General features: G+C 40.1%; 1 protein-coding gene and 1 long non-coding RNA gene across 2 annotated transcripts in view; both read right to left on the bottom strand.

Annotated features, from left to right (window-relative positions):
• Positions 1-3,795: 3,795 nt before the first annotated feature.
• LOC138420420 (uncharacterized) lies at positions 3,796-5,470 on the bottom strand. Its single transcript, XR_011249232.1, has 2 exons — positions 5,398-5,470; positions 3,796-5,065 (listed from the first exon to the last, which is right to left on the bottom strand). It is a non-coding gene; the product is annotated as an uncharacterized lncRNA (long non-coding RNA).
• A 3,003-nt stretch (positions 5,471-8,473) lies between these two features.
• Positions 8,474-14,180, bottom strand: part of MAML2 (mastermind like transcriptional coactivator 2) — a 410,701-nt gene continuing 404,994 nt past the window's right edge. Inside the window, exon 5 of the mRNA XM_069554889.1 lies at positions 8,474-12,837. Coding sequence (XP_069410990.1) covers positions 11,819-12,837 — 1,019 coding nt within the window. The 3' untranslated portion in view covers positions 8,474-11,818. The remainder of the gene's footprint in view (positions 12,838-14,180) is intronic.

Genomic DNA, 14,180 nt, shown 5'->3' with positions numbered 1-14,180 from the left:
AGTGAAAAACTATTGAAACTTCCTAAGAGGAACTGGGCTTCCCTGGTGGCTCAGTGGTTAAAAAAAAAAAAGAAGAAGAAGAAATCCACCTGCAATGCAGGAGACTCAGGAGATGCAGTTTCGATCCCTGAATTGGGAAGATCTCCTGGAGAAGAGAATGACAACCCACTCCAGTAGTCTCACCAGAAAAATCCCACAGACAGAGGAGCCTGGCAGGCTACAGTCCTTGAGGTCACAGAGTCAGACATGACTGAGTGACTAAGCACAAAGAGGAATTGCATTTGTTGTCTTTTTCCTGAGAGTGCAACCAACCTGAGAATAATTCAAATAAAATTCTACACTCATGTTTTTGTTTATTTGTTTTGGAATATGCAAATTTCTATGAATATAAACCCAAGCTCATTTGAATGCTGACTTTTTATTATATGTTAGGGTTTCTTTGGTGATTCAGTGGTAAAGAATCTGCCTGCCAGTGTAGGAGACCTGGGTTCATTCCTTGGGTCAGAAAGATCCCCCGGAGAAGGAAATGGCAACCCACTCCAGTATTCTTACCTGGACAATTCCATGGGCAGAGGTGCCTGGAAAGCTACATTCTATGGGACTGCAAAGAGTTGGTCACGACTGAGTGACTGAGCACTTCCAGGGAAGAATTCGTCCCCTTTGTACCAGAGCAAGGTTTATTCCATTTTCACCCTTATGCTGTGGTTATACATTTTTGGATTAGTGGCTTTTTGTAGGGGTCTTTTAATTGGACTTCTTATCTTGAACATGGCCTTGCCTCTATATCCTGTTCCCACACCTTGTGAAGTTGCCAAAATCCAAATTCAGGGTCTCCAGATTTTAGCAGGAACTGTCAGGGCCAAAGCTGATATTGACACTTGCTTATGTTCAGGGATTTCTGGTCTTGCTTCATTTCTGGGCATGGCATATTGGTTACTTTGGTGGCAACTCACTGAGATCTTTTTTTAAAATGCCCCTTTATTTTTTCTTTTAAAAATAGTTTTATTGTGCTATAAATCACAGAACATAAAATTGATTCCTTTGATATGTCCAATTCAGTGTTTTTTATATACTTATTATATGTATGTGTCTGTATAAACATCCTACTAGTTCTGTGATGCTTTTTCTCTGGAGATCTATCCTGATATTAATATTGTAGCTATCTTTTCATTTCATTGATAGTTGCCTTGGCTCACAAAAGTGTTTTCTTTTGATGAAGTCCAATCCATCTATTTTTGTTGTTGTTGTTGCTTATGTTTTTGGTGTCATATCTAAGAAACTATGGCTCAGATGGTAAAGAATCAACCTGCCAGTGCAGACAAGGGTTCGATTCCTGGGTCAGGAAGATCCCCTGGAGAAGGGAATGGCTACCCTCTCCAGTATTCTTGCCTAGAGAGTCCCACGAACAAAGGAGTCTGGTGAGCTACAGTCCACAGGGCTGCAAAGATCTGGACACAACTGGGAGACTAAGCACAAGAAACTGTCTCGCCTAATTCAAGATCATGGAGATCTATATCTGTTTTTCCCTAAGAACTTTATACAGTTCTTAATTTAGGTCTCGTGAACCATTTTAAGTTCACTCTTGTGTATGGTGTGAGGTAGGAGTCCTACACTATTCTTTTGCATGTGAATATCCATTGTACCCACACTATTTTTGATAAGACCGTTTTCCCCCCTTGTATTGTCTTGGCATTCTCAAAAATAGTTTGACTATAAATGTGAGGGTTTATTTTTGTACTCTCAATAGCTGTGAAAAGAAGAGAAGCGAAAAGCAAAGGAGAAAAGGGAAGATATAAGTATCTGAATGCAGAGTTCCAAAGAATAGCAAGAAGAGATAAGAAAGCCTTCTTCAGAGATCAATGCAAAGAAATAGAGGAAAACAATAGAATGGGAAAGACTAGAGATCTCTTCAAGGAAATAGAGATACCAAGGGAACATTTCAAGCAAAAATGGGCTCAATAAAGGACAGAAATGATCTGGACCTAACAGAAGCAGAAGATATTAAGAAGAGTTGGCAAGACTACATGGAAGGACTGTACAAAAAAGATCTTCACGACCCAGATAATCATGATGATGTGGTCACTAATCTAGAGCCAGACATCTTGGAATGTGAAGTCAAGTGGGCCTTAGAAAGCATCACTACGGACAAAGCTAGGGGAAGTGATGGAATTCCAGTGGAGCTGTTTCAAATCCTGAAAGATGATGCTGTGAAAGTGCTGCACTCAATATGCCAGCAAATTTGGAAAACTCAGCAGTGGCCACAGGACTGGAAAAGGTCCATTTTCATTCCAATTCCAAAGAAAGGCAATGCCAAAGAATGCTCAGACTACCACACAGTTGCACTCATCTCACATGCTAGTAAACTAATGCTCAAAATTCTCCACGCCAGGCTTCAGCAATACGTGAACCGTGAACTCCCTGATGTTCAAGCTGGCTTTAGAAAAGGCAGAGGAACCAGAGATCAAATTGCCAACATCTGCTGGATCATTGAAAAAGCAAGAGAGTTCCAGAAAAACGTCTATTTCTGCTTTATTGACTATGCCAAAGCCTTTGACTGTGTGGATCACAATAAACCGTGGAAAATTCTAAATGAGATGGGAATACCAGACCACCTAACCTGCCTCTTGAGAAATCTGTATGCAGGTCAGGAGGCAACAGTTAGAACTGGACATGGAACAACAGACTGGTTCCAAATAGGAAAAGGAGTACGTCAAGGCTGTATATTGTCACCCTGCTTATTTAACTTCTATGCAGAGAACATCATGAGAAACGCTGGACTGGAAGAAACACAAGTTGGAATCAAGATTGCCGGGAGAAATGTCAATAACCTCAGATATGCAGATGACACCACTCTTATGGCAGAAAGTGAAGAGGAGCTAAAAAGCCTCTTGATGAAAGTGAAAGTGGAAAGTGAAAAAGTTGGCTTAAAGCTCAACATTCAGAAAACGAAGATCATGATATCTGGTCCCATCACTTCATGGGAAATAGATGGGGAAACAGGGGAAACAGTGGAAACAGTGTCAGGGTTTATTTTTTTGGACTCCAAAATCACTGCAGATGGTGGCTGCAGCCATGAAATTAAAAGACGTTTACTCCTTGGAAGAAAAGTTATGACCAACCTAGATAGTATATTCAAAAGCAGAGACATTGCTTTGCCGACTAAGGTCCGTCTAGTCAAGGCTATGGTTTTTCCTGTGGTCATGTATGGATGTGAGAGTTGGACTGTGAAGAAGGCTGAGCGCCGAAGAATTGATGCTTTTGAACTGTGGTGTTGGAGAAGACTCTTGAGAGTCCCTTGGACTGCAAGGACATCCAACCAGTCCATTCTGAAGGAAATCAACCCTGGGATTTCTTTGGAAGGAATGATGCTAAAGCTGAAGCTCCAGTACTTTGGCCACCTCATGCGAAGAGTTGACTCATTGGAAAAGACTCTGATGCTGGGAGGGATTGGGGGCAGGAGGAGAAGGGGACAACCAAGGATGAGATGGCTGGATGGCATCACAGACTCGATGAACGTGAGTCTGAGTGAACTCCGGGAGATGGTGATTGACAGGGAGGCCTGGCGTGCTGCGATTCATGGGATCGCAAAGAGTAAGACATGACTGAGCGACTGACTGAACTGAATTCTACTCCATGGATCTTTATGACTATGCTTATGCCAACCACACATAGTTTTTATTTTTGTAGCTTTTCAGTAAGTTTGGAACCTTCCTTTTGTTTTAAAATTTAGTATTTTAGTTAGGAGGGCCTTTGAGTGTATCTTATCTGCATACCACAATAAATCTAAATCAATCACTGTTTATATTCATTTATTTTATTCACAATAGAATGTTATTAGTGAAAACTCCAAATAATTTAACTTAGCTTTCATTTCATATCTAGGAATCTATTTCAGATATATAAAAAGTCATCAAAAACAACAGTCATGTAATTTTCCTTGGAAAATAACATAATTTGAGTCTCTTGGGTATACTTCTCAATCACATTTCTCTATAATCCCTCAAAGCTGATTAAAATGTTGAATTTATGTTTTTCATTCCCGTGCATGTCTTTATACTTGCATTTACCATCATTTCCAACCTCCTGTTTCCCTTGTTATCCCCTACTCCAGTGCCTACAACTCTAAATCCTTAATACCCAGCCTCTCTTAAAGATCTGAAAGGCCATAGACACAGTCATAGCTAATGAGGTGTGGTAGAAGTCTCTGACAAGGAGTGACCTTTCCCAAATGAAAAGGTAAAGATTTTCTGAAAGTAACCTTTTTTTGCGCTTCATAATTTTTGCCTTTCATGTTTCCAGCTTGGGACACAGACTTGAGGCTAAGGCAACTATCTTGTCATCACAAGGTGACAAGAATGAGGAAGAGGACTTCTATGCTTCCTTATGCAATAGGGAAGAAGAAATCTGACTCTATAGTAGCTCTGTTCCTTTTACTTTAAACCTTGTGCTCTGAAGAGAGTGAAAGTGTTAGTCACTCAGTCGTGTCTGACTCTTTGCTCATCTCAGGATGCCCTTATCATCCCATTCAGCTTCTCAGCTCAACCATCACCCATGGAAACAATCCTTAGCACCAATTCCTTGTATGGGAGTTTCTCTGACACTTGAACTATTTAAAGTGGCTATTTCCCTGACTAGAAGGTGGTGATACTTTTTGACAAGTTGAACTCTCAGTTCTAAACTAAAATTACCACACATTCAAACAGATGAACATTGTAGCAGGAGATATAATTGGGACCTGAGATAAGTCTGATTCCCTGGGCCCCACCCCAGCACCTACTGTAATATACTTCCTGAGGAAAGGGGTGATTATTCCCATTGTAAAATGCAGCTGGCATGCATCCTGAGGAAAGAGGGGAGATCGTAATGCTTCTCCTCCCCAGACCATTGATTTGAAGGCTCCAAGGCAGAACAGTCTTGATTCTTCTTGGTCGGAAGGATGTGATGTTTACATGTCAGTTTCTGTTCCAATAGAACTCCTTATTACCGCCATTCTATTCTTTCTCCAACTGCATACACTGGGAGGGGATAAACATCTTTTGAGCTTAAACTGCTGGTTCATCTTGACCTGGCAGAAGAGAGTGTATCTTTGGGTGTGTGGGACTAGGAGGTGGATGCAGTAAGTAGGTTTGATTTGGAAGCAGTTGAGTAGGCTTGAGTTAGTGAGATTTTGACACTGACGATGTGAGAAAAACAGTGTGTGGAAATACCACAGTCAATAAATGATACTACGTATTTGGGGTTTTATTTTCAACGTCTTTATCTCACTCCCCTGCCCTCTGCCCTCCTTCCCTCCCTTCTTCCTTCTCTCTTCTTGCAGAAAGAAGAAGTCAATTCTGACTCCATGTTGGAATTATTTATTTGACTTGCTTTCTATTGCTTTTGTTATTATAATCTTACCTAAAGGCCTGCTTCAGAGAATCCTGCCCCTCTGCCTGACCATTAAAGTGACTTAGTTCAGGACACTGTCCACCTGTGGATGTCAGGAAGAAAGAAATTAACACATTCCCCCCGCCTGAGGCTTGCCATTCTAGGGGGTATTTGCAAGATTAATGCCTTTTTACTTTGTTTCCTCACCTCCCCCCATCTCTGATCTCTGATGCATAAAAGAACCTGGCATCCAGACCCAGGTAAGATAGTTATTTGGAGATATTATTCTGCAATCTTCTTAGTCAGCCAGCCCTCCAAATAAAGTAATTTCTTGCCTCAACACCTCTTGGATTCATTGGCCTGACATGTGGCAAGCAGAGCGAGCTTGACTCAGTAACCCTCTTTCTTCTGACAAGAGCAATCAGATTTTCTTTTGAGAAATTACCTCTTTCCCACTCTTAGTCCATATAGTTTGGTAGTATTAACACTTACTCTGTCTCCGCTGCTGCTGCTAAGTCGCAACAGTTGTGTCCAACTCTGTGCGACCCCATAGACGGCAGCCCACCAGGCTCCTCTGTCCCTGGGATTCTCCAGGCAAGAATACTGGAGTGGGTCGCCATTTCCTTCTCCAAAGCATGCATGCATGCTAAGTCGCTTCAGTCGTGTCCAACTCTGTGCGACCCCGTGGACGGAAGCCCACCAGGCTCCTCTGTCCCTGGGATTCTCCAGGCAAGAATGCTGGAATGGGTTGCCATTTCCTTCTCCATCCTCTGCCTCTAGGAAAAGGCATTTGACTCCGGGCTTGCTAATCAGACCTCACCTCTCTGGCCAAAGTGATTGTCCGGGGATGGGCACATGCCCGAATCAAAGCTTGTGAGATGCAAAGTTGGTCATGTGGGACTGGGAGTTACAAGGATTTGTCTAGAGCTTCTAGCAACCATCTTGCCACCATGAAGAAGGGCCTGCCTGAGAATGGGGTCAAGAGAACAGGGCAGCAAAGGTGAGGGACAGAAAAGAAACAATTCTTGATGATGCTGTTACCTGCTGGATTCAGCTTTGCCTAAACCCAGAACTAGCACCTGGCCTTTGTAGTTACGTCCACCAGTAAATTCCTTTCTCTAAGCCTGTTGGAGGTCTTTTTCTTCCTTTTTTCCTTCCTCCTTCTATCCTTTTTGCTGAAAGAACCCTGTAAAAACCTCCCATGTATTTACACAGTCTTTCATATACTATTCTTTCATTCTCCTTTCCTCTTTCTGATAGAATTCTAAGTATTGTAAAAAAGTTTCTACTTATTTATGCACATCCTGGCACTAATGATGATTCAATTTGGCAAAAAGAAAACTTACAATAACAAAAACCCACTTTAATATTATTGCATGCAGGTCAGAGATGACAGCCTTTAGTTTTAAAAATCTAAGGTCAATACATGTTTTCTTAATTCTCATGGTGTGGTGTTTTAGTAATGTTATTATTGACAATGAAGTTAATAGTAGGGCATTACCTGTACTTCGTCTGTTATAGGAATTTAGGAAGTGTATTTAAAAGATATTATACTGCCATTTAAAACTCACAAAAGTCCATTATTATACATCCAATGAGGTACACTACTCAGAGTATGGAATTTCTTCCCCCTGGTAGGCAAATATTTTATGAAATTCTATGATCTCACAAGAAAATGGCCAATTACTATCACACCCCAGCTTTTGAATTTTAGGACTTGTATATAGTCAATGGGCACCTACATATATATTACTTTCCTATTTGTCTATAAACAATTTCTGGCTTATTTTTATGAAATCTCATTCTCATATGATTGAATTTTCAAGGAGAAGGATGCTTTGGTAAATAAAGTTGACTAGAAATCTGAAATTTTTCAAAAGGTTGATTGGACAGTGATTCCTGTATTTTGAAAACGATGCTTTGAGTCTTTTTGGTTAACTTTCCACTTAGCTTTAGAAAAAAATCAATCACAGACTTTTAGAGTTGGGAAGAAATGAGAATCATCTCAGCCCCAAGGCCTCATTTTAGAGTGAGGAAACACAGTCACAGAGATATAAAATGGAAATAGTAGACACACTGTTCAAGCCTGTGTACTGCCTTTGGCAAGCACAGAGGAAGCAGCTGAGCTTTCTCTCTCTTTTCACTCATATATGTCTACCCTCTTTCTTCTCAGCTATCCTTCCATGGGTACATACTAGGATTGATTTGATAATTTTAGAATTATATATTTCATCTTTATTTTTGTTGTCTTTTACTTTTTTTTATTTTGCACTTAAACTGGGTAGATTTTTTGATATATGAATTACTTCCCAATGTATCTTTTAAAAGTAAAGTAAGGTTATAAATCATTTGCAGGTTATGTATGTTGAAAATATATTTCTCCATTTGTCTTATTCCAAGAAAAGAATCCACCTGCAATGCAGGAGCTGAAGGACATGCAGGTTCCATTTCCTGGGTCAGGAAGATCTGCTGAAGGAGGGCATAGTAACCCACTCCTGTATTCTTGCCTGAAGAGTCCCATGGACAGACGAGCCTGGCAGGCTACGGTCCATGGGGTTGCAAAGAGTCGGATACAACTGAAGCAATTTAGCAGGCAGGTAGGCAGTCTTTGTTTAGTACAGAAAAATTAAGTGTTTGTGTGATGAAATCTGTTAATCTTTTTTTTAAAATTTTTTTATTGAAGGATAATTGCTTTACAGAATTTTGCTGTTTTCTGTCAAACCTCAACATGAATCAGCCATAGGTATACATACATCCCCTCCCTTTTGAATCTCCCTTCTGTCTCCTTCCCCACTCCACCCCTCTAGGTTGATACAGAGCCCGTGTTTGAGTTTCCTGAGCCATACAGCAAATTCCCATTTGTTATCTGTTTTACATATGGTAATGTGTTTCCATGTTACTCTTTCCATACATCTCACTCTCTCCTCCCCTCTCCCCATGACCATAAGGCTATTCTCTATGTCTGTTTCTCCACTGTTGCCCTGTGAATAAATTCTTCAGTACCATTTTTCTAGATTCCATATATATGTGTTAGAATACAGTATGTATCTTTCTCTTTGATGCTGATTTTATTTGTTTACAACCTTCTAGAGTCATTGGACAGGCATTGGACATAAAATATCAATTTTATTATTGCTCCATTAATAATGCTAATAAAAAGGATAACGTAACACATCTTTTTTTGGCAGAGGGTGGAGGGACAAAGGAACCCCAACAACATATTTCAACAGTTGAGCAAGAAAATTTGACAGAATGGTTCCCCTTGTCTCCTGCAAAGGCCCATCTTTCTCTCAATCTCCTTGACTCCCAAGAAGGACTGTGTAAATATGCTCAGTGAGGCTGTGTTTACCTTTTTCGGTGTTCAGTGAGCCTGGCTGACCAAATGCCACACGGCAGGCCAGGCAAGGGTTTACCGTGCCTGAGAATTAGGCGATGTTTCTCCAGCATTTGGTAGCTGTTGTGCACGTGGAATCCTAATACAAACTTTCTAAGTGAAATAAAGAATGTTGAAATGAGACAAGTCAGCACTTCACTAGTAGTAGAAGCTTCCCAAAGAATCAATGTGCCCATCAGAACTGTCTATGATAGTGCAACAGTATTGTTGGTGACTGAAACATGATTTCATACAAGAGAACCAATGCGGAATTTTTTAAGCTATTTTTTTTTAACACATGAAATTATACACGATACAAAATACTTGTCTTACAAGTTGAAAGCTTTACAGTTATGGGTACAGTTACAGTAATGCAAGTAATATTAGTGCATTCACTTAGAACAGAGTTATCTGTCTTCATTGGGCTTAACACGAAGCCAAGAATGAACTATTTGCTTAAATTACTTTCTAGTCTCTGAATTTAAAAAAAAAAAAAGAAAAATTACTTCTACCTCATGGATACTGTGTCAGAATGATAAGCAGTGCCAACAATTAAGAAGTCTGGTATTTCTATAAAAGGGAGATTGCATTCCCATAGCTTTTAAGTTGTAAATCCTGAAGTTTTGGCTGCAAATGTCTATCGAATCATTATCTCAGCTTACATCATCTTTGGTAATAGGCTGCCAACAAACAGAAACTATAGACTACACCATTTTTTTTTTCCAAAGAATCCTGTATTTTAATGAATAGCTGAATAAATAGACATTAATTATGAAATTCACATTAAGATAGAAGAAAATCCAAACATTCTGATTGCTTTATCTCTTAAATTTGATATCTACTACAAAAACATACTATTTATGTTAGGGTAAAAATAAGCTGAATCACAGGAGTGTAACTGGGACATGCTGGCAGATATATATACAGTAACATGGAGGAGCCATAAAACAAAAGTGTTCATATGTACATAATTCTTCCTTACTTTTTTGCATGGAGAAACACTGTTTTATAAAAATGGGAAAAGACACAGTAGACCACATGCAACAAGGACCAATACACTGTGCGCAGCAGAATAATCAAACAAGACACAAGAACTGTGGGATTAAAAAAGGATTTGGGAGCAGGGAAAAAAAGGCAAGAGTTGAAACCTGGAATGCTTTCTTATTGAGGTTTCAGAATATAAATTTGTCTAACAAGCCTCTTGATAGTTTTCAAAAGTTCCCACTTAACCATCTAGGGTGAAGAGTAAGAGCTAAAAATAAACCATCATATTATACAAAACTTTGTATATTAGCATACAAAAGGTAACAATTTACTTTTTGTATAAAATATAACCTTTTGATAGTATATTTATTTCACATATGTATAAATATAACCCAAAGAATATGCTTTAAGTATTTCTACCAAAATATTCTTTACAAAAGTTTACAAAACAAGTAATTTATTTATATTTACAACCTAGCACAGAAAAGATTCTGGGCCAGTGATGTTGGTATTGTGTAAAAGAAAGAGAGTGCTTCTAGACATTTTAAAGATCACAAGAGGGCTTTGCAGAACTTTCAAAATGTATTCTTTCTAGAACAAGTATCTAAAGAGTTATTAAATGATTTCAGTTAAATATCTTTTGATACTTGAATACGTGAGTGTATAACTAAACAGGCTAAAGATAACCTGTGTTCCTCTGTCATGAGGAAAATGATAGTAATATTTTGCATACATCCCAAATCAGCATACATCTTCCCCATTTTACAGCTGATCTGTTACAATTCAGCAGGAACTCTTTCTCTGAAACAGTGCTCTGCCCTGAGGGAGAAAACCTGGATATGAAGGGCCCATCTAGCATGTGGCAATGATTCATCACATCAGGGACAACAGAATGAGCAGACTGCTACTGACGGATCACATTCTATTTAGTTTTTCACCCAAATAATGTGTCTAAATAAGGCCAGATTGTTGTGTTTTTTGTTTTTTTGTTTTTTTTTGGTCTCAATTACACTTTCCTTCAGCCCCTATGAAATAGATATGTACCCACCATCCCTGGGTCTGACCTTTTGCTTCTTATCTTCAACCAAAACATGACACTTTATAATTTCTGTTTTGGTCTCCAAACTTCCTTTTCTTACAAATCAGTCTCTGACCATCAAAATAAGCAGAGCAGGCCAGGTTCAGTTTCACTCAGCGGGAACACTAACCAGCAGGCATCATCAACAATAAGCAACACTTCAGGTTATTTGTGGCTAATACATCTCCTTTAAAGCAATGCTTAATGGAGTGTTTTCTCTTTTAAACAGTGAAATCTGATGCAGACTGGTGTGTCCTAATATTTCAGTATGATTAGGACAGACCATAACTGAAGCTTAAGATTCAGAAACTGGGTTCAGAAATCAGTTGTGGAAAAAAGTTGACCAGCTCTGTGTTCCTGTTCCTCACTAGACACAGCATCTTGCTGAAGTACAGGATAGGTGGGAAAACTGAAAAAATGAGGGATGAATCTGGGGAAGAAATTCTAGAGTCCACTGGATATTCTCTGTGTTCTCCACTTTTCCCTTACTTCGGACACTGGTTACTCCAAATAAATCTATAACATTTCAACCTACCTTGGAAGTTTTAAGAAACCTAAATGAAAAGATGGAGTGGCGAGGTTAAACCACACATACATCTGTTGGAGCAGATTAAGGAATTTGTTGCTTGTTGCTTGGAACTAGTACCTCTGCATGACATGGGGTTTAAACAAGCTACAAGTCTATTACTTTTCTTTCAGGGAGAAAAGGAGCTTGGGAAGCCTATTTTACACAACTAATTGTACATCAACATCACCGTTCTGTTTGGATAAACTGGATACTGTCCTGGAGTTTAGACAGGCAAAGGTGATCCCAATGTTTTACCTCCAGGTTTGAAATTTAAAACAAGCATTTGGATCAAAACGTTCACCACTACAGTTAACTTTCTGCTTTCCATTTTTAAGCCAAGGTATCTTCCTAGAGTCCAACTAAAAGTCAACAGTTTGGCCTTTCCAAAGTCCTTGTAAAATACTGCCTTCTAGTGCTTGGAGTCTGTGAACTGTCTCCCTCTTCTCTTCTAGGAGTTGTTCCCCAAGATTTCATCAAGATTGATGTCTTTCATCCAGTCATCATTACCAGGCTCTGTCTTCAATAAAGAATCGATGAAATCAGCATCACTGTTTAGGGCAGGGCCCATGTTATCAGTCTGCTGGTTGAGAAAGTCAAAAGCTAAGTCGTTGCCATGGTCAGTTCCTTGAAAAGCCCTGGAACTTTGGTTGGGTGAGGGAAAACCGCCGGCTGCCAGGGAGGGTGGCTGGCTGACTGTCCTTGACTGGCTCAGCCCTGTCCCTGCCTGGTTCATAGTCGGCAAAAGCTGTGTGCTTAGCTGATTTGGTCTGAGATTCAGACTTCGGAGCGGACCCATGTTTTGTCCACTTAGTGTCTGGCTCATTTGGTTCATGGGTCTCATTTGCACTGCTGGTGTTAACTGATTAGAAGGAGCCACTGCTCTCTGGGAAAACTGCTGGCTACCTACCGCCTGTTGCAGTGACTGGTTTGGAGCGTAGGCTGTAGTCGTGCCCGTGGGGAAGCGCACTCCTGTAGACTTCAGCGCCTCCTGTTGTTTGGCTGTTGCCTCTTGAGAGGCCCAGTTTGGCGCTGCTGTGTTGGATGTGATCATAACATTCGACGTTCTCTGTGCTGGCATGCTGGCCATGCTGTGGGTTAAATTTGGTCTTAATTGTTGCGAATTGCCAACAGATCCAGCTCCAAAAGTGGCCACGTTATTATTATTATTATTACTGGGCCCTAAAGTGGGTGGCCGTGGCATCAGAGGGTTGTTTTGATTTGCCATCAGTTGGTTTGGGTTTCTTGGTTGGGTCAGTTGACTCATTCCTGAACTGACGCTGTATGTGCTGGGTTGACTGCAAGGCAGGTTCCCGTATATCCCTATGTTCTGAACGGCTGTGGGTAAGGACGGCATCCGTGTCCCATGAGAAGTAGACATGAGGCTGGAATTTGGAGTTAAGATGGTGTGCGTTGAAACTGGGTTTGCCAAAGCCTGGTTAGAGTTTAAACTCACTGTTGATGAGCCACCTAAGAAAAAGAAGATAATTATGTTAGTTCATAACAGCATAATATCTCCTCTCTTACAGCAGTTGACAATAGCTTATCAGCTCTGAGACTGCCTCTGGGTGTAAGAACAAAGTAAGAGAAATAATCGTCACAGCATATTACATGAAAGGAATAAGACAGCTTTTGGGGGAAGTATTGAGAGGGTAACAGGCAGGAAGGCCAGGGGTCTCCAAATGGAGGAAATAGCCTGCAAGTGTCAGACATTTTATCTCTCTTAAGCGGCAGGAGGAAACAAACTAGCGATATTTTTTCCTTCTCTATACAAATTTAAAAGGAGGTTTCTCTTAAAATTCTGTGTTGTCATAATGATACCTGGTTTCACCTGAAGTTAACCAATGCCTTTTTCTTATGGAAATGTTTATCTTAAGCTATTCTAATGTACTATGCATTTACCCCAAACTCTGTCTTCAAGTTGGTTCCGCCTTTTGGGCTCAGAACCTACTTGATAAACCAGTATGTTATACTCCGATATTGTTCCTCTAATCTATGTACATGAAACTATTTGTATGGTGATCTGCCCTTCTTCAAGATTCAAGTTAATCATTTTATGGCCCAAGATAAACCATTTGGAGCCAAGATTGTCCCCAAAAGCATCTTATGGGTGAGGGGCCTGGTGCCATTCTAAGTTTTGAGACATTCCTTTCTTTCATTAACAGACTGCTGGTGACTATATAACATCCAGCTAAAGACTAGCAGGGGGGCACTCTTTCTCCCCACTTCTGATGCCTATGTCAGAAGCTTTCTCTATCTCCTTTATACTTTAATAAAACTTTATTACACAAAAGCTCTGAGTGATCAAGCCTCGTCTCTGGCCCCAGATTGAATTCTTCTCCTCCGAGGGCCAAGAGTCCCGGCGTCGTAATTCAACAACAACCTTTCAGTATCACCCTAAGTTATCCCTTGGTCAAGAGTTTACACATGATAGAAAAAAGACTGAAATAGAAAGGTTCTATTTTTTAGGCTTTACTCTCCTTCTGGAAACACTGAGGAATGATAGGCAATCTTCCATTTTGAATTACCTTTACTATGTTTCAAGACCAAAGACTACAACTTTGACTTCCCAGCTGTCATAAAATCCATGCTACTGGTTACCCCAGGGTCCAGATTAGGACATGTGGATGTATCTTACACATGGCTACTAGACCAATGGTCCAAATCAATGGCCTTGAAAATCATGTCCAGTTTTCATCTTTATCATCCCCGCTCAAGAATTTGCCACAAGATGGGTAAATTCCCATTTCTTCAAACTTTTGGAATTCAGTGTAATCTCTGCTCCAGTGATTATTTCCATAGAGAGTAGTCTG

Source organism: Ovis canadensis, chromosome 15 (genome assembly GCF_042477335.2).
Source record: "Ovis canadensis isolate MfBH-ARS-UI-01 breed Bighorn chromosome 15, ARS-UI_OviCan_v2, whole genome shotgun sequence".
NCBI classification, from domain to species: Eukaryota; Metazoa; Chordata; class Mammalia; order Artiodactyla; family Bovidae; genus Ovis; species Ovis canadensis.
The sequence above is the reverse complement of the archived record's forward strand: the minus strand, read 5'-3'. Positions and strand labels throughout refer to the sequence as shown.